The sequence below is a fragment of the Equus caballus genome, chromosome 7, assembly GCF_041296265.1.
Source record: "Equus caballus isolate H_3958 breed thoroughbred chromosome 7, TB-T2T, whole genome shotgun sequence".
NCBI lineage: Eukaryota > Metazoa > Chordata > Mammalia > Perissodactyla > Equidae > Equus > Equus caballus.
In genome coordinates, this window is record NC_091690.1 from 17,377,317 (window position 1) to 17,398,376 (window position 21,060).

The 21,060-nt window shown below is 38.0% G+C and overlaps 1 protein-coding gene and 1 non-coding gene across 5 annotated transcripts in view; both read left to right on the plus strand.

Moving 5' to 3' along the window:
- The window catches only part of ELMOD1 (ELMO domain containing 1), a 63,447-nt gene that overhangs the window by 20,060 nt on the left and 22,327 nt on the right, over positions 1 to 21,060 (plus strand). For 2 of the 4 annotated variants that reach the window (XM_070272749.1, XM_023644741.2), the window contains exons 2-6: positions 2,256 to 2,357; positions 13,729 to 13,912; positions 14,050 to 14,078; positions 15,004 to 15,101; positions 18,134 to 18,263. In XM_070272749.1, coding sequence (XP_070128850.1) covers positions 13,768 to 13,912; positions 14,050 to 14,078; positions 15,004 to 15,101; positions 18,134 to 18,263 — 402 coding nt within the window. In that variant the 5' untranslated portion in view covers positions 2,256 to 2,357; positions 13,729 to 13,767. The remainder of the gene's footprint in view (positions 1 to 2,255; positions 2,358 to 13,728; positions 13,913 to 14,049; positions 14,079 to 15,003; positions 15,102 to 18,133; positions 18,264 to 21,060) is intronic. The other 2 variants (XM_023644740.2, XM_023644742.2) reach the window with 1 other exon arrangement.
- Positions 14,418 to 14,485, plus strand: LOC111774476 (small nucleolar RNA SNORD77). The gene has a single exon (XR_002809480.1). It is a non-coding gene; the product is annotated as a small nucleolar RNA SNORD77 (small nucleolar RNA).

Sequence of the window (21,060 nt, forward strand, 5' to 3'; positions counted from 1 at the left end):
TAAAGGTGTCTCTACCTATAATTTCACCACAATCCAATTTATTCTCCATGCTACAATCACATACATACATACTACAATACACAAGAGTATATTTTTAAAACTAGAAATCTGATTATGTTGCATCTCAGTTTGAAAACTTTCAATAGTTTCTCATTGCTCATGGGATAAGAGTCAAACGTCTGTAATATTGCTTACAAAGCTTTTGATGATCTGACCGTTTCTTGCCTTTCCATATCCAGCCGTCCCTGCTTTAACTTGTCCCTCTCACTGAGCAACTCACTAGTAGATTGAACATTTTCTCCTCCACACATTGTGTGTTTGCATTTAGGACTTTGTATATGCTATTTGGGGAACCCCCTGACTCCTACATCTAGGATAGGCATCTCGCATCTCATTGTCACAGCACCCATTTTCGTTTGTAATACAGTAGTCCCCTCCTTATCCACACTTCCAGTTACCTGCAGTCAACCACAGTCTGAAAATATTAAATGGAAAATTCCAGAAGTAAACAATTCATAAATTTTAAATTGCATGCCAGTTCTGAGTAGCAGGATGAAATCTCACACTGTCCCACCCCCTCCAGCCTGGGACAAGAATCATCCCTTTGTCCAGCATATTCATGCTGTATACGCTACCCGCTCATTATTCACTTAGTAGCCATCTTGGTTATCAGATTGACTGTCATGGTATCACAGTGCTTGTGTTCAAGTCACCCTTATTTTACTTAATAATGGCCCCAAAGCCCAAGGGTAGTGATGCTGGCAATTCAGATGTGCCAAAGAGATGCCATAAAGTACTTCCTTTAAGTGGAAAGGTGGAAGTTCTCAATAAGGAAAGAACAAAATGTGTAAGCTGATGTTGTTAACATCTACAGTAACTTTTATTACAGTATATTGTTATAATTGTTCTATTTTCTTATTAGTTATTGTTGTTAATCTCTTACTGTGCCTAATTTATAAATTAAACTTTATCACAGGTATGTATGCATAGGAAGAAGCATAGTATATGTAGGATTTGGTACAATCCGTAGTTTCAGGCATCCACTGGGGGTCTTGGAACTTAGCCTCCTCAGATAAGGGGGAACAACGGTACTGTGTTTAAGTACCTGTTTGTTTTCCTGTATCATCTTCTCTCCTTTCCTCCCTCAAGACTGTTGGATCTAGAGAGTGGAACTGATGCCTCTCTTGTTCACCCTGTATCCCTAGGCCTAAGTCTGTGTCTAGAGCATAAGCACTAACATATGGTAATAATTTTTAAATTTTAGAATAGTTTTAGATTTACAGAAAAGTCCCAAAGATAACACAGAGAGTTCCCTTTACAGCACCCAGTTTCCTTTATTGTTAACATCTTACATTAATTTATTTGTCACACTAATGGACCAATATTGATAGCTAATTATTAAATAAAATCCATGCTTATTCACATTTCCTTAGTTGTTACCTAATGTCCCTTTTCTCTCCCAGGATCCCCCCCAGGGTACCACATTACTTAGTTGTCATGTCTCCTTCGGCACTTCTTAACTGGCAGTTTCTCAGGCTTGCCTTGTTTTTGATGATCTTGAGAATTTTCTCTAGTCTATTTCTTCCTGACTCATTCCAACTTGCAGCTTTGTAGGCAGCTTCTGGTGTCTTCCTTGTCAGAAGGAAGAAAACCAATAACCTGATATTGTAGACTTTGTGAAAGTAAATTGTAAACTGAGAAGAGCTAGACAAATATAAAATCTTACTGTTTAGTTCACAGTGCCAAAAAAAAAAAAAATGGGGCCGGGGCATATCGTTCATTTGATTGGCTCTTAAATAGCTATTTTTTAGCTTAAAGACATTGCCAGTTGCTACTAGTTATTTTTGAGTTGTACTTCTGGAAGGTTGAGGCTGCCACATTTAAAACCGTCAGATATCTGGAAATCAGGTAGTTAATTTTATGATTCTTCATTTTTATTTATTTTTTTACAAATACTATTCTTCTGGTTATAGAAATAATACCCAAAATAGAGAAAAAGCTTACTATTGAAGAGATTGCTCATGAAACTAATAATTCTTCTAGCAAGCGACTTAAAATGAAAGACTAATTGCATAATTATAAGTGAAAGGCTTTAGCTATGATTTCCATCCATTGAATTGCGTTGCTATGTGGGCAGTTCGGTTGATAATGTTCTGTGTGCATAGCGTGTTGTCTGCTTACTAAGATAAGCAGAAATTTTGGGTTTGGGATTTCCAGCCCCCATAATAGTAAATATATCTAATTTCTTCCCACAGCTTACGCTTACTTTGCTAAAGGCAAATTTGGAAGCAATTACTTGAGAACAGTTTGGATAAAATCTGGATAATCAAAACAGGCACAATGAAGCACTTCCTGAGGTAAGTGTGTAGGGTTCCCTGGACAAGCCCTCTAAAATAGAGAAACTTCCTTGCCAATTAGGATAATATTTCAATTCACCATGTGATTCTGTAACCAGGTCTCTTGGGATTGCATAAAATAGCATTGTATTTTGGCTAAGAGTAATTTGGTCACAAGGTTTCTCTGCTAACTCCATATGCATATTATATTGAGAGCACTTAAAAGTAGTAGATTACAAAACATTACAAGACTGCACGGGGCAGGGAGTACTTTGGACAACCTCACACCACGTCTGTCTCTAAAGAATGGTGTGCTGCTGACCTTGAGGTTGAGGTTTGAGGAATTAGTAGTCTAGGAATCAATGTAATTTGTGTAGAATCATTTTCCTGAGATAAGGAATTTTAAATATTTCTTAATTTAGATTTCAGTTGGCTGGCCAATCCACACAGGCATTTTAAAATGTTCATTTTTGGTAAAAAGCAAATGTTCTAAGTCTTGCTGTTCCTGCCTCAGTGATGCCTCTGAAATCCGCGTTAATTGTTGACTCCCTGAAGATTGTGCTGTGTGGAGTGCTGTACATGTCAGTGGGTTTGGGAGTGATCTTGTTTTGTTTCGAAAGCCATATGGCTGGACCTATAGTTAGAATTATTTCCAAGAATGTTGACTGCCATTCACAATTCTATTAATGAAATTCTTGGAGGAATTTTTAATCATATTAAAACACAACAAAATAAAGTTAGTCTGGTCCTGAAAGTTAGAAAATAAAACACACCTCGCAGAATATTGAGTCTCTTTCCCTCAAGATGGCGGCCTACCCCTATTACACATTCTCACCCCTTGCACTGGCTTGTTTTCTCTAAGCAAATGATTAGTGGGCTTCTTCTTTTAGGGAAGTGACAGTTCTTTCAGTGGCTGCATGAAGGTTTTCTTTTCCCCACTGGTTTTGGTTGTATCATTGTTTCTGAAGCACCTAGATCAGTTTTTGTGGGATTCATTATCTTTTGCTGCTGGATCTTAGAACTGTGAAAACTTCGCAGGAGGTCACTATTAAACCATTTACAGGCATTAGCATTTGTTTTATTCTGTAGAATACTCTTCATTCTGTTTATCTCAGCCATGTAAAACGAAAGTATTTGAAAAATCACTAGGACATTTGCCAGCAAAATATTTGATCTGATACGGTTTTTTGGTTGCCATGGTAATTAACCCATCTGTTTACACATTCATGAAAAATTGGTATTTATGAATCCCTCCTGAATGTAAACATGGTGTCTTTTAGCTGTAGAATCATGTGAACAGAACGATTTAGTGTTAGATGAAGCTTAGAAGTCAGGAGATCCCTTTGTAAAAGAGAAGATGGCTATGATGAGGTTTGCACCAACCCTTGTACTACTGGATTTCTTCTTTAGCATCTTGTTTTAGAAAAACTTGAGTGGCCTCAAAACCAGCCATTTTAGGAGAAATAGCAGCCCTGGTTTCTGTTAGTTTTTTGTTAGATTGAATAGATGCAACACTGTGTTTAGTAGAGATTATAACATTTTAAAATTAATTTGTATCTGATGATTTAAAACAGATGCAGGCAAGCTCTATCACACAGAGCAGCTCCAGGGATGTTGGAACTAGCATATCCCTGTCAGTTATGTGTTCTGACACAAATTTTTCTCTTTTAATTTGGCACATATATTTCACAAATATTACTTGACATTGATTATTTATGTGAAACTGAAGCTAGATAATAGATTACACATTAAGAAAGAAACTTGAGGATTTTTATTGACCATTGATTCTGAAATAGTAAAAGGAAACTTGATCATTGCTCCTCTTTAGTTGATTATTGCTTTTGGCTTTGTTTTTTGGTTTTGGTTTTGGTTTTTAATGCTTTTTATTAAGTTACAATGTGTGTGTATTCATTATATGCTAATGTTTATGGAATTTGGAAGGATAAGAGGGCAAGAAGTAATAATCCTGCATTATAAGTTCTATCAGATAATTTAGACTACATTTTATTCCCTATAATCCATTCCCATAGGTATTGGACAATTTTGGCAATCTTTTCATTGGAACCAAAGAGAAGGTTATGTAAACATGGTCTGACTAAATCAGGTGTTAATTCCTGAGCTCAGCAAATATATTTTGCAGAATAAGGAGTTGACTTTCACCGAGATGAATTCAGCATTATTTAAAAGCCCACAGAGTGATTAATCTGTTAATTTCTGAGTTGCTCTGGAACGAAATGCTCCATGTACAGCCCCAGAAGAAAATGAAGTTAATCTTAAGGAAACCAGTTTGTGGGAAAGAATGGGTTTTAATCCACATTAAGATACATGGTACCCAAACTCTGCTCTCTCTAGGTCACTGCTACCGTCAGATATATTAATGGTATAACTACTCAGAGCATAAAGGAGTGGAGAAGATATTTGATGCTTGTTAAAAAAAAATTGTGTGAAATATTAGAAACAAATGCTACAGAATTAGTACACCTGGCTGAAGAGTGTGTTTTAAATCGAGAGTAGATGTGGGATATTGGATAAGTACCCCATTGTCACCCAATATGAGCTTAGCCATGGTCTGCATTAAAAGAAAACAAGGGTTTAAATGGAGAAGAAAGTGTGTCTATGGGTGATCAGAAAAAGAGGGGACACTTTTGAAGCCCAAAATAGAACCGAGGCTTAGGATTTAGTTTGAATAATATATTTTATTAATTTTAATTCAATTGATGTATATAAAAGAGAGGGCCTAAGATTTTCACTGGAGAACTTTTCCCTTGCTAGGATTTAGTTATTGAGATTATATATTTATAGTCATCAAAACATTATTAGTTTTGAGAATTTCTAATACAGGGAATCTTTTAAGTCACTCTGTATAGATAATTGCTGCCAATTATTCCAGCCCCAGGATCTGCATTTCTTGGCCATGGACTTCACTGCATATTTCCCTTCCTTAGGCAGAAGAGAGGAAGGGAGAGCCTGTGCCAAACTCAGCCCCCCAGGGGAGAGGCTTTGAGCAATACAGCAGACTTGTGCCCAAGTCCTGGCTATGAAACAGTTGAGGGAAAAATATATTTTACTCCTATAATTAGGAAAATAAAGGCTTCCAATTAGCAAAAATATCTGTAAGTTGGGTTTTAGAAGTCAGTCACACTTGATCAGTATCTTGGCCCACTGATTTGTTTAGTAAGAATTTACTGCTCACAATTGTAGTACTATTCCACATTTTTAAATATTTTCTAGTAATAACAATTGTAATAAAGTAGGAATTAATATTCCCACTTTACAGCATAGAGCAAGAAGGTTTAGCAAAGTTAAGTAAGTCGCCCAAGGGCACACAGATATTTGAATGCAGGCCTGTCTGAATTAAAAGCTGTTTCTCATCATTTCTGCGTTGCGTTTCCCCCTCACTGCATCCCTGTTGTGAGACGTGAAAGTGAAAAAAGTGATACAAAAGATACAAAAATGAATATGAGGTAGTCTCTGCTCCAAAGTAATATACCACCTGGTAAGATGAGGCACACGCATATAAAACTAAGGTATAGGAAGGGATGTGAGGGGCTGGCCCCGTGGTAGAGTGGTTAAGTTTTCGCGCTCTGCTTGGGCGGTCCAGGGTTTCGCTGGTTCGGATCCGGGGGCGCGGACATGGCACCACTCATCAGGCGTCCCACACAGCACAACCAGAAGGACCTACACCTAGAATATACAACTATGTACTGGGGGGCTTTGGGGAGAAGAAGAAGAAGAAAAAAAAAAGAAAGGATGTGACCAGAGGCATGCTACAGGCACTTTGTGGTATCCAGGGAAGGCTTCACATGGGTGATGTTGAGGGAAAGGAAGGACCAGGCTGCTCATATTTTTAAATAAGGGTAGAGGGTGTGGGAGGTGACACAGATGCTGTGAACAAAGCCTGAGAAAGTGTGACCAGCTGCCACAAGCAGCAGGAGGTCCAGGTTTGTTGGGGTGAGTAGAAGTTGCAAAGATGAAGTTGGGGGCAGGGCTGGGACACCTTTGCAAGCACGACATAAAACCGCCCAGAAGCGTGGCAATTTTCAGCCAGACCTAAAATGGACCTTAAAGAGAAGGGAGAGTCAGGTGAACAATCTTTTTCCCTTGCAACACGTATCTAGCCTCCCCCTAGAGCCGGAAATCTAGTCCATTCCCTTCACCTTACAAATGAGAAGGCAGAGACCCAGAGAAGCAAAGTGGCTCGTCCAAAGTCACACAGCTCCTAGTGGCAACTTGAGACTAGACTTGAAGTCCGACCTCCAGACGCTTCCCTTTTAAGTGGCAGTATTTCCATTCAGCACACACATACACATGTATCTACACATACATATATTTTAATTAGTTTGTTTGCTGCATTAGAACAAAAACTGTTTCCACCCCCTTGTTGACAGATGTTAACCTGAATAGTTTTCTAGGCAGTTTCCTGTCAGTGCTCACCGGAGCCTGCCTGTCGCCATCAAGCTGCCATCAGAGATTCTCTGAGGCTCCATCATCAGCATCCCAGCTCTCCTGCCCCTTTAATTCCCTCAACTTCTCAGGGCCAACTTTTCGGCCACGTCACTGTTCAAGTCCCTCCTACAGAGCATGAGCAAGATAAATGAAGGCCACAGACACTCAATAAATGTTGATTTGAATTTCATTCATCTAACTGTTGTATTTTTCACTTTTCTTCTGAACTGAGTAAGGCACGCTGGTTTCCCACGTCGTTCTTGCCCTCTTTGTTAGGATAATCAAGAGTCGGCTGTATGGGTAGCAATTATTTCTAAATCAAAAAGAAAAGAAAAAAGAAAAGAGCTGGTTTTACTGTCCAATATCAGAGGAAGAGACTTTCTCTCCTCTGCTTCTCCAACACTTTGGGCAATTTTTTTTTAATAAAATTATCACACTGTTTTTCTGCTTTTTGTTGTTGTTGTCATTTTCCTGGCTAGAGACTGAGTTCCTTGCGGACAGGGATGGCGTGTGGTTTACAATGAAATTAAGTTCTTGACTTATATTCACATTTTCCCTCTGCCGTGATCCCCACTCCTTTTCCTTCTGTACTGCGTGGCCAGTCTTCTCATCTTGTTTTTCTTCAGTTCCTTGAAATAATAAGTAAACTGCCTTTCAGTGATCATTTTAATGTTTTCCCCAGTTCATTTCACATCACTCTCCGTCATCTGCTGCAGGTCTTTAACTCAACAGAAAGAATTTATTCATAATACTGAGAATGGCCTCTCACCTGGTCCTGGTGGGTTTTATATATTTTTTTAAAAGTTATATTATGTGGAGAATCTATAATATTAAGAAACCTGCGCCTTATCCCCTATAGAAGATTCTAAGGCCTATTCTGGATGATGACTTTCTTTTTTATTTTTTTATGTATTTAATTTTTTTTATTAAGGTTATGATAGATTACAACCTTGTGAGGATGACTTTCTTTTAATTATAGATTTATTTAACTTTGGTTCTTTTAAAAAATATTTTTATTTACAATAAAAGTTTATATTTGAGATTACATTTAAATGCTTTTTAAGTGTCAAAGTATAATGTATATGCTGCTTCCCTTATAAGTCAATAAAAGTATTATCCAAATAGCAAAAAAAAATCTGGTTTTTAAAAAAATAAATCTTGTAAAATGTATGTATTTAAGCATCAAATTTTTAATTGAATAGTGATGTCACTAATACATTAAGATAAACCTGTGCCTCCTTTTCTTTAAAAAGAAAAGGATAAACCATTAATTAATTTATTATTTTAGTTATCCCACAGTCAGCTGTTGCTCTCTAAGCCCTCAGATAAAATTTCCCTTGAATGTAAAAACAGTGCCCTTTGCTATAGCAATAGAATTTGGAAAAATATTGATCCATGAGAGATTTATTCCCACCACTTTTCAAAAGCAGCATGATATGGGGCTGGCATGGTGGCTTGGTGGTTTGGTTCGCACATCCACTTCAGCAGCCTGGGGTTCACAGGTTCGGATCCAGGGCATGGACCCACACACCGCTCATCAAGCCGTGCTGAGGCAGCACCCCAAATATAAAAAAATAGAGGAAGATTGGCACGGATGTTGGCTGGGGGACAATCTTCCTCAAGATAAAAAAAGAGGAAGATTGGCAACAGAAGTTAGCTCAGGGCCAATCTTCCTCACCAAAAGCAAAAACCAAAACCACCAGCATGATCTCTTCAGATAAGGAATGATGGAAAAGACCATGGGGCCCCAATCGCCTGGACACCGGGCACTGCCTCACTGCTGCTCAATGCGGGTAAAATACTCTTGTTTTTCTAGAGGCCCACAAATGGTTTTTTTGTGTGATTTCACATTTCCAGTTCATGTATCAAGTCCTCTGCAGTCTCTCTTCCCAGTAGGAAGCTGATGATAGAGAGGGTCTCATTTACTAGGCCAAACACCTGTTGACAAGTTAATCTCCAATTGATGACCAGTGCCCTTAATTAGGAACTTCAATAGAGCAACTAAAATTTTTCAAAACGTGATTTTAGAAAGTGCATGAAATGGTGGAAACATTGAGCGTTTTGCTGTTCTTGATGGCCATTTGGATGAAAAATGTTTCATTTAGGAAACTGCGGTTTGAACCAAGAACTGTGATTATTTTGTACATATCCTTCCTCACCAATAGTGTACTTCTTATTTATTACAGGATTTCTTCAAGCAAGAATTAACTTACATTAGCAAATTCATTGAGACTGTTCAAAATAAGCCACTTTTCTCTATTATTCCAAAAGAACACAGCAGTCACAAAGTTAAGATGATGGAGTAGAGTTGCACCACAGGTACCCACAGCCCCCCACCCATGGCAGCAGGCCACATGGTTCTAGGTGCATCTCCTGTTTCAGAGGCCCCATCCATGCTGCATAGATCCCTCTAACAAAACACCACAAGACAGGAGCTCGCTTTTATTTGGTAGCAGAGATATGATCCATTTTGAATAATTTACATTGGGTGGCTATTCTGATTCAAGCTAGAGAATGAATGTTAAATAATGAAAGCGATCATAATTGCTTTATGGAAGAGCACTGCTGTGAACTCAGCCATAAACTTCACTCTGCGGCATGTTAATAAATGGCAGTAACAGAAAATATTGGAAATAGAACCTAAGTAGCTCTTATTATTGAATCAGATTCTCCCAGTGCTTCAGTAACACTCTTTTTGGAATACTATCAAAAAGCTGTGATTAAAAAACCAGAAACAAACACAGAAACTGCTGTCTCTGCAGGTAGTTGTTAAAAATAGGAGATGGTGATCAGCAGTGTCTCCTCATAGTCTTGAGAATTTGATTGTTGTTCCTGCAAAATGTAGGAGATCCTTTCAGTCGTGAGTTGAGAATCTTCCATCAGAACTGAGAAAACTGTCTAGTGTTCTGAAGAAAAAAAGCAAATATTCCCCTAATTAAAACTAAACTTATTGGTTTGATGATTCAGGCCAGGAGGAAAACACGAGCAGAGCTATAAACCCCTTGAACACAGGGTTCAGGTGATGGAGAGGGGTTGGCTCTAACGCTTATTCTAAGAGTAGGAACAGAAGGATGGGATCAAAGAAAGCAAACGGGATCTGCCTCACAGGTATATTTGAGATGCCTCCACTCAAGGCATGCCATCAGAAACATAAGGACATAAAGGAGATTAAAAGGAGGAAAGGTACTATGATCCAAAAGTGCTTAAACTCAGGTAAGACATAGGCACACCTTCCTACCTGCCTGCCTTCCTTCCTTCCTTCCTTCTTCCCTTCCTCCCTTCCTTCCTTCCTTCTTATCTTTCTTTTTCCGTCAACCAACCACTGATTAGCTTAAAAGCATTTAAAGACCCATTTCTTAATTTCTTCCTTTTCAGGATAAATATGCCAAACCAATTTAACATTCCCCCCAAACGTTTCACCATGCTTATTGTTCTCTGGACCTTCAGCAGTTTTTCCATAACCTTTACGATTTGGAGACTTAAGCAGGCCCAAAAATTTAAGAAGTGAGCTCCTGGCAGCACTTGATGGTGAAGAACAGCCATCCTGAGATGCTCAAATGGAGGTTTTGCTGCCCTGGTCCTTTCATGAGGAAGCGAGTTGGGTATTATTTCTGTCATCAAAATAAGGCTTCCAAAGTAAGGGGTAGCACTGGTGTTTCGATCTCTGACCATCCCTTAAGTTTATGATCTAAACACAAGATAAATTATGTCTGTCAAAATGTTGTTTGATCTGATGATCTGGCTTAAAAAAATATAGCACCTAACACAGCAAGAAAATATATGGCCTAGCATAGCAAGTTGACCTTTTAATGAAATATTTATGGGCATGGTCATCCATTAGAAAAACAAGGAAAACAATAAAAATATATGCTTGGTAATAAATAGCATTATCAGAACTACAGGCCCAGAAATTACGAAAGGGTAAGGAAACAGTGTATAAATTTCATTTCACAATTGAAATGGGCATGTCTCTTTCACGATTTGTGATGCTGTTTCTGTGATTAGGTGAGACAGATGTGATACACCTCACAGAGTGGGGAGCCCTAAGAAATGATGCATCCTCCCTAAGCCCTCACTGTGGATTTCTGCTGGGTTTCCCTGTCTTTGACAGTGTGAAAATCCTCAGGGGAGTTGAAAAAAAAGATAAAAGCAAATAGAACATGATGTCTTTTCTCCCTCTTATGTAAGACTGTCTTGATGAAAACAGTTCCCCAGGCATTTTCTTCTCATATGCAAGGAGGCCAATGGGAGAAATTACAGACGGGCTATAAGCCACTCTCCCTCTGGACACTTCCTGCTACCTAGAGTGACACCTCTCCATCTCAAGTCACATCTTTGTGTAGATCTAACAGAGAGGTTGCACCAGGGAAACTTTCTATGGTTTGATCTGAGCTATAATATGATCTGGTGGCTTGTACCCTAAGTAGGGCGAGTACAAAGATGCTCCTTAAGCAATAATCAGAGCTCTTTTCTCTGGGAAGATTTAGTGTCACAAGAACTTGATTATCATGGAGTCCTGATTCACAGACTTAAAAGAGGCTTCATTTGAGGAAGTGGCCCACATGCTAGACAAACTTTACTGGAATAAGTAATAGAATAGAATAAGTCAAACTTCACTTGACTTAGTAATAAGAACAATGCCAACCAGTAATTAATATCATTATCACTTTGCTGGTGACCAGTTAACCAATATATTGCTCAATCTTTTTTTTTTTTTTTTTTTTTGGCATAGCTATCCAATAATTGGAAAACTGGAAAACCTTTTCCAAGAGAGCAAGTTGAGGTTTTGCTCATCTAATTTTTCACTCATCTAATTAAAATGTTCCACTAATTTTGTTGTTAGGGTTCCATTTTTTATGAAAGCTAATACCCAAATCCTAATAGATCTTAAAACATATTTGACTAAAACAGTTGAATTGCAGACTTTACGACATAGTAAATCCATTTTTTGTCTTTCAGCAGAATCTGACTTCACATAGAAATTTTATATGCACTTTGTAATGGCTTTTGGTGATCATTTAGTACATTTTAATTGTTGTTAAAACTTTCTTTTTTTCTTAAATAGAATAATACTTACTTATTATAGAAAAAAATGAAAATATACTTAACCAAAAAATACCACTGTTAGCGTTTTTGTCCTGTATCCTGCCAGTATTTTCCTCCTTGTTCATATATCACCATTAAAATTTTTTACTTGATTTTTTAAAGAAAAAGTAGATCATTCCATACACATTCCTTTCTAACTTTTTTCTATTTTATAAGAATATTATGGGCATTTTTCTCATGTTGTTAGATATTCTAGAACATAATTTGACTGCCTACAAAGGATTCCATTGTGTTATCTTAGTGTAGCAATTTGGTTACTTATACTGTTTCCTCCATATTCCCTTTGCATTTATATGATATAGACTCCACGCTGTTGTACAAGTTAGCCTGTTGGAATTTTTATTTTTATTTATTTATTTATTTATTTATTTATTTTAAAGATTTTATTTTTTCCTTTTTCTCCCCAAAGCCCCCCAGTACATAGTTGTATATTCTTCGTTGTGGGTCCCTCTAGTTGTGGCATGTGGGACGCTGCCTCAGCGTGGTTTGATGAGCAGTGCCATGTCCGCGCCCAGGATTCGAACCAACAAAACACTGGGCCGCTTGCAGCGGAGCGCGCGAACTTAACCACTCGGCCACGGGGCCAGCCCCTGGAATTTTTATTTTTAACACAGGCTGTTCAAGATATTGGAGTCAGAGCAATTTGAGCATAGGAACACAGTCAAGGCGTTGGTTCATATTCAGGGATGGATCACATCACTGAGGCTATTAGTTGACTATTCCTATTCATCTGAATGACCCTGGATCACCTTATGTTAGCACTGGAGGGAATTAGTGGACGTTGGAGGAAAAAACCCATCTTTTAGAAGTGACACCAATAGGAAGTAATATAAATAATTCTGCCTCCTACGAATGCAGAGTATTAAGAGAAGATGAGTTGAAAATAAGTTCCTGGATGATAAGTCCTCTTTACTTCTATAGCTTGAGTCATTTTGAGACTCTGAGCAGGACTGTGAAGCAGTAGGCACTCACATATTAAAAACTAAAAGTCAGCATAAAACACAAATTCTCATGTGCCAGAGATATCGTGAATAAGTGCATAATTGATGACAATATACTTCATAGCTTGTTGAGGTACTATTGGAGTAAGATAGGGTGTGCAATAAAGAAAAATTTGTTTGGCAAGAGCCAGGAACAAACTTGTCAAGAGGTAGGAGTTTGGGGAAGGCTTAAATCAGAGAACGTTGGGGAACCAAAGGTCAATGTGCTTTGTTCAGTGAACTGAGGGGGAGGCCTCTGGCAAGTCCAAGAAGTGTTGGGATTGGTCAGCAGAGAAGACAGGTGGCCATACAACCAAGTCCTTAGGGAGGACAACAGTGCCTGAAGGAAAGCAGAGGGAAGGAGGAAAGAATGGAAACAAGGGAAGAAATAAAATAGTGGCCCAAAAAAAGGCACTGAGGAGGGGCTGGTAATGAACCAGAGTGAGCTGAGAAGCTGTCCTCAGAGGCAGAAGATGAGAGTTGCCATAACACGTTCTTTCCCCCATGTCTAAGGGTGAGACAACTCCTAAAACACAAAGATTCTCTTTTCAAGGTACTGATTTCTTTTCAAAATGTTTTTAGGCAAAGGGAAGAAAAGAGAGGATTCCCGTGCTTCATCCTCAGTTTGTTGGAATATCAAATTTGTTAGCACAGGGTATTCTGGAGTTGCTTGCAGTCATAGTAAGAGCGTCTTCACAGACCTTGGGCTTCCCTCTCAATGATGGGTTGTGTAGCTACCAGAAATAAAATAACATGGGATTAGAAAAATGAAATATGCTTGTAAACCCAGGAGTCTAATGGTTGCTTTTCTTGTGGGGTTCTTTTCTTGCTGGTGGTGGCTGCTTTCTCTTCCCTTCCAGAGTTCTATTGGAAGGGTGCTGTCTTTTGTTTTTGACAGAATGTTGATCCAAGTGTGCCTATATTTTTACTGCACATTTTTGTGGCGCTGCCTGAAATTTGTAATGAGGAAGCTGACTGGAAGATGTGAACTGCAACGGATCTGTTACAATACCAAGCCTGGAGCTTCTAGAACCATGAAAATCGGTAAGCGTGAAACAAAGAAGTAAGCAAAATGCAAGCTTGCTGGGATGGAGGATACAGTGTTATATTTCACTATAGTAATTTTAAACAACTCATAAAGGATAATTTTTGCATGACTTTTTTTATTCTCTGTTTTACAGAAACATCACTGAGGGATTCAAAAAGTAAGGTAAGTGAGATCATTTCTATATTTTTCAGCAACTTTTCACCTAGAGGCTTACCTCCATCATCAAAAGTAAAAATTTTAAGAAATATACCATTGGCCCTACAAACTGAGAAGAAAGAAGCGTTTGCCCATCACAAACCACTGTACTTTTGACATGAGAGCAGCCACTGTATGTGAATTTCTAGGCAGATTTATGAAGCACTTATTACTTCATTGTTGGATTAATCTTCTTTATACCTCTTTCCAAATCATAAAATACATATTCCTTGAAAATACATACATCATTAACTCTGGTATTTCCTTCAATATCCAAATCATTTAACTTTATACTCAAGATTTTCCATACTATGATGGTTGCTGAGTTCAGCAGATTGAATCGTGAAGAAATATACCATTTGTCTAATGTATCTGAGAAAAAAAATACTTTCCAAGAAAACCAAAGAAGCCACCATGCGAGCTTTTATAGCACATAGTTAAGCATCCACATAAGAAAGAAAATCTGTTTTCTTTTTCAAGATTCTTTATAATTCTATATTGTTATTTAATTTTAGCATCCTTAAGACTAATCTCCCCTAAGTACTTCACTCTTTAATCATATACATGATGCCCATTAACCATGGAAGTCATATTGTTTGGGAAAAAAGAAAATATTTCAACGTAAGTAGCTTGAAACAGATGGAAGAGGTTAGAAAAATCATATGTATTTGTGTTTTTATGTTAATTACCTTAATCGGGAAAATTGCACTACCCCCATTGTGAAAATGTCAAATTTACTAGAATTCCAAAACTAAATCAATTTTTGCTTTTAGTTTAGGTTAGTATCTTCCTATAGAAGCTTTAACCAAATACTTGAAACCCCTGTCTAAGTAGACCCTGCTTAAGCCACTGGTGCTCGTGACAAGGGGACTGACTGAAAAATGTTTTCCAGCTGTTGCAGACTTCAGTGAGCGTCCACCCTGATGCTATTGAAAAAACCATAGACGACATCATGGAACTGAAAAAAATTAACCCCGACATAAACCCACAGTAAGAATTTATTTTGTTGAAAATATAGAACACAAGTCACATGGCCACATGTGTAGTGGTTCTATAGCACTCATTTGAGTGTGCTCTCAATCTCTTTCTCTCTCTTTCATTCTCTCTCCCTCTCCCCAGCTCCCCCTTCCCCCCTAAAACAATCGTCTGCCATGTTTTGACTTTCAGATGAAGGATAAAAGAGAAAAGGGGCCTTTTTCATGTTTGTAAATGGCAGCAACTCTGTACCTTGGTTGTGATTTATGCAGGTGCTTCTGAGATACAATGAATGCAAGAAATCTGATGGATGCCCCTGATATCGGAAGATGAAATAAAGGGGAACCATTCATCGACAGTTGCTCTATGTGCTGCCTATGTTTTACATTAACAGTAAATGTTCAAATCGTAAATGTGCTGGAGCTGATTCTGCTCCATCAAAAATATTCCTTCGGTTCATGACAGGCTGATAATCTTGGAGACAGTTCCTACCTGCTTGTCAAGAAGACAGGCATGTGTGTGGGAGAGATGGTTTTTGTACAAGGACTTTAGAACTTTGTAATTTAGTCATCTCGTCTTGGAAGTATTAAAATACATTTGGCAACGTACATGATGTTTAAAATTTAGCTTTATATTTTCCATTGAGCACAGGAATTTTTCAGTAAAACTTTGGGCTAAGGATATTGGATAGAATAAATTCTGCATGCAGAGATATTTAGCGACAGTTTAGGTAGGTAACAATCAAACTGTCTTCTAGATAGATGTGCATACACGGGAATCTCAAATGTTGTCGCTGAGAAATGCTTTTAATTGCCGAAGACTGGGAGCCATTGTTGAGGGGAATTTCAGATTGCACCTTGTATAGGTCTGTCTCTTGGAGAGATTTTAGGGACTAGCTAATTGGGGCTCATCACAAAACTCCATTTCCACGTGGTTGCCATAGCATCCTTCTGCAGCCACTTCAGCTAATTAGCTCCCTTTTCCTTATTCAGCCATTGAAGGTTGATTTAATTATGCAATAAATGTCTTTTTGAAACCTTGTGACATATATTTTACTCCTCTGGGAAGGTGATAAGAAGACAATTCATTTTAAATTACGTTGAACCAAAAATTTAAGACTACAATTGGGCATGAGGAATATATTAGTCCTATAATCATATTTACAGATTATGATTTAATAGCACATCTTTTCTATGTCAGTTTTATGTTTCATTCAAAAGCATTTCCTCGCTATCTATTTTTTTGATTTCCTTTACGGGGAAAAATCCTTGTATGTAGTAAATTGTGTTTTTATATCTCAATATGGATTCTAGTGCTTTTTACCAGATTAACGTTGACAAAATGTGATTTTTAAAAAATTAAATGATTTTCTGAAAAAGAAACAAGAAATAGGAGGGAGGGCTGGGGGAAATATTCTATAATTTATCAAGCCATTACTACTATTAACCTCACTTTAATTATGTTTTTTTCAATTACAATTAATTACATTTTTTCTCTTCTCAGTCCTGCGTTGATTTTCCAGGTGGTCAGTGGCACTGTCCCCTTTTCCTAAATTTAAATATCTTATTTAGTCCTCTGATGCTATAGTCACAAGTAATTATAAAGGCCATTTATGGAATATTCAGTTTTATTAAGTTCAGTCTTCTGGATTATTGGACACTGCCCTCTATGTTTGGAATAAGTATACAATCCTAAGACTTGTAATTCTCTATTGTCCCTAACTTTAGATTTCACCTCTATACATCTCATTCACCCCCAAAAAAGAAGATGATGATGACACCATCATCACGATTATAATGACCACTGCAACAACAACAAAACTTTAGTGAATAAATTAGGAGTAGGAGTATATTGGACAGTAATTCTTGGGTTGAATCATGTGAAACTGCTTATGTTCAACCATTTCTGAACCACAAAAGAACTTAGCGGGAATAAATAAACATGAAATGCCACCTTTAGATTTAAAAATGCCATAACACAAGTAGAGGAGAGTAATTTACATGACAGTAGTTTATGTGAAAAAGGATCCTGGTGATTATTTACCCACCTGTTTAATAAAGTTGTAATGACTGCTGAAAGAGACTCTAGTTTACCTTCTACATTGTAGGAGAGAAAAAGAGCATTCAGATCACAGGAAGTAATGTGCCAGATTGTTCTCTGTTCTGGTGATAAGTTTTAAGGGGGCTATTAATCAAACAGTGTACATTCAGAGCAGACTCAGCAAGACAGTAAAACATCTGAAAACCGTGTCCCATGAGAGGGAATTGAAGGAATGAGGGATTTTTTTTTTTTACCCTGGGGATGAGACTAGAAGAAAGAATTGCTATCTTAAAATAAATAGGCATGGTAGGGAAAAAATGGAAATAAATTTGCTCAGAGAACAGAATTTGAACCACTTGGTAATAAGGAAAGCAGATTTTGTTTCAGCCTCAAGAAAAACACTCGGACAACTAGAGCAGTTGGAATGAAAAGGAAATTTTGTAAAGTAGTGAGTTCTTTCTCTTGGCAGTGCCTCAGTCTATTAGGGATGCTCCTAAGCAGAGGTGTTTTTGTTGTCGTTATTGTTTTGTTTTGCTTTGAAAATTTTTCTTATCCCTAAGCCCCTGAGGGCTTTCTCTCTCTGTCTCTCTCTTTTTTTCTGTCTCTCTCTTTCTCCTCCTCCCACCCCTGCCACACACACCTCTTTGAGGTGTTTCTAATATACCCACCTGGGGGGACTAAATGATCCCTTAAGAACCCATTATCACCTTTATTTTCTACATCTTTCTTTCAAGTTGCCTGCATAATGAGCTCCCTTGTTTTTTTAAACCATATTGTTGCAACTGGACTTAAGAAAAGGCCAGAATGAGAGGTAAATTTAACCAAGTCCCAGAACTATCCATGTGGCACTTCAGTAAGAAATTGTGCTTCTGTTAAATAGATCCAATTTGAGCAATTTCCTAAATATTAAATAAAATGAAAAGTCATATTGTGCATACATCAAGTGAACAAACACCAAAGTGTATTTTCTGTTTTTCCTCATGTATTTCTCTTTTTGAACACCTTAGGCTGGGAATCTCTCTTCAGGCTTGCCTTCTGCAAATCGTTGGGTACAGGAACCTTATTGCAGATGTGGAAAAACTACGCAGAGAACCCTATGATTCTGATAATCCTCAACATGAAGAAATGCTTTTGAAGGTTAGTCCTTAAGCACAGTTCAGTCCTTCACTTAGGTCAGCTGATGTTTGCCAAGTGCCTACTGTGTGCTAGGCCCTGCTCTGGACGTGGGGGAACAAAGATGAGTAAGACGTGGGCACTGAACTGTTGGTAAAGGCTACTTTTCTTGCTGGTTCAACTGTTGGAGGCAAATTCTTCATTAGAAGGTTCACATGAGAGCTTAAATATAAGTTTTTTAATCTGAAAAAGCGTCAGATTTCTCTGGGCTCTCACATTTGACTCAAGTTTAGCTTGTTTAACTGTGTTGAAAGCCAATAGGAGTAATAGCATTTGTCAAAGACTGACCTGGGATTTCCTTTTATGACTTTTAATAGACATCAAAGAAGATGAAGTTGGTTTCTGCTTCAGCAATAGCCCTCTTGGGAAATTACCCAAGATCTTAATGCTGATTATTTATTTATGTAACTTGGAGAGTATTAGAAGAAGAGGTAAAGGTTTATATCTGGTGTATTGAAACCATTGGAAGAATAACATGCAGTTATAAATACTCCTTCCAGCTGTCAAAGCAAAACCTTAAAAGGCTCGTAGGATCTGATGGTGTATTATGAAACATCAATAAAACTTTACCTCAAAACACTGAATTTTGAGTTAAAAAAAATTCAGACCAAAAAAATTAAGACCAAGCTTTATAACTACTCATCTGAAATATTTTCTAAATTGATTTCTGAAAATAGATGCTTTTTAGGATGGCGTGCTTCCTTGTCCTTTCCTAGGATTCAAAAAGGCAGAAAGAAAATTGGAAGAAAACATTTGTTTGGCTGCCTTAACTTTATTTTATTGAAAAATATCAATAGAGGGTGTAATTTTAACAATGTAGCCCGTTATATTTTTGTGTGAAGGAGTGTGTGTTTTTGTGTATGTAAGTACTTAAGCAGATGACTCATTTGTCACTACTAATTAGTGCTAGATCTTTGTGAATCATTAAAAATTAAAGGAGCCTCATTCATAGCAATAGTTTTTCTTCTTCCCTCTCGCCTCTGCTTAACTTTAGCCAACCTGCTGGCTGAGCTTCATCTCCTTTTATTGCCTTCTATTTTCTGTTTTCTGATAGAGGTAGTCAAACTCAATGCAATGACCTCAAGATGGGAAATAAGAGGTGAATAAAAGAGAAAAGTGGTATAATGAACAGACTGGCCCCAAGGGCCTGAACAATCCTTTAGAATGGCTCAGATGCCCTCTGAATCAATGACATTTGGGTACCTGCATTGCACCATCTTAACTGATCTGTTGAATGTGTGCTGGCACATAGTGGGTTTTCAACAAGTGTGGGCGAATACATGAATTATAGTAGTTCATTAGATACATGTCAAGAACTTTTATGACATGGCTTTTATCTGTGGTCATGATTTGAGTATGTATGTGTTATCATTTTTTATTGTCACAGCTATAAGAGGGGGGCAAGATGATGGTTGTTATCTTTAGTTTAGAGGTGTGCAAACTACAAGCATTTTAGTACAGGCTCTGATTCACACAGCTAGTAAATGATAAAGCCAGGACTGTCGACCACTGCCTTAGGCCCTTTGAGGAAAGGCATCTTTTCCACCTGCAAGTGGCTTGCAATCTGATTGGGGAGATACTCTGCATCTACAAACATCACTGAATCTTACCCATAGAGCCCCCCCCAAAATACCTCTCGTATGTTTTCCATGCCTACTACCTTATTCTAACCATCATCTCCAACTTGAGCTATTAAAATAGCCTTTTAATTCCACCACTAACCATTAGCTTCCTCCCTTCCATCTTCTCAAACACTGCTGGAGGGACTACCTAGTCATGTTATTAGTCTCTAGATTAAAAACTTCAGGGTCCCTAATGTCTGATTGTAGGAAGCCCACGCAGCTTAGCCTGCATTTTGGACCCTTTCCAATTTATTCCTTTAGACTCTGTCTCCTGGACCTCTATTACGTACAGCACATTTCCACCATGCTGTCATTCATCCTGACCCAGAATAGGCCATGCCATCCCCTAGGCCCAGGTATTTGCTCCTGCTCATCGCTCTGTTAGCACTATTCTCACAGCAGAAGCTGGCTCACTTTTTTGAATCCTTATTCATTGAATTTTGAAATCTTCTACTAGTCTCCCCAAGCAAACTTAGGAACTTAAGAGTGGGGTCTTGATTCTCCTCTTCAGTTTATTCAAAGTCCAAGTATGATAATAATAAAATCAGTAGTAATGAAACATTCATTGAATGTTTAATATGTGCCAATCATCACAGTAAGTATTTTATAGCATTATTTCATTTGTTGTCACAAGAACCTTGAGGTGAGACTTTGGCATTATTCCCACTTTTCAGATGAGGAAACTGAGGCTGGGCAGTTAAATGACTGCCCAGGTGATTAGAAAGGGCTCTGACCTGGTGCCCTGCACTACCTCATGTCTTGCTCACATTTGTGTTTCCAGGGGCTGGCCCGTGGTTTGTTTAACTGCCTCAGCTTAGGCTGCTTCATCTTTAAAATGGGTAATAACACTCTTGGTACCACTGACTTCATAAAAATGTTTAGAGCAAGGGTCAGCAAACTAAAACCTGTGGTCCCAATCTGGCCAGGACCCATTTTTGTAAGCAAAGTTTTGTTGGACACATCCATTCATTCATTTAGGTATTGTTTGTGGCTGTTTTTGTACTACGATGGCAAAATTAAATAGTTGCAGTAATGACTGTATGGCCACCAAAGCCTAAATATTTACTATCTGGCCCTTTACAAAGTCTGCCGACTCTTGGTTTAGAGGCTTGGGTAATATATTGCCACATTGTTTAAGT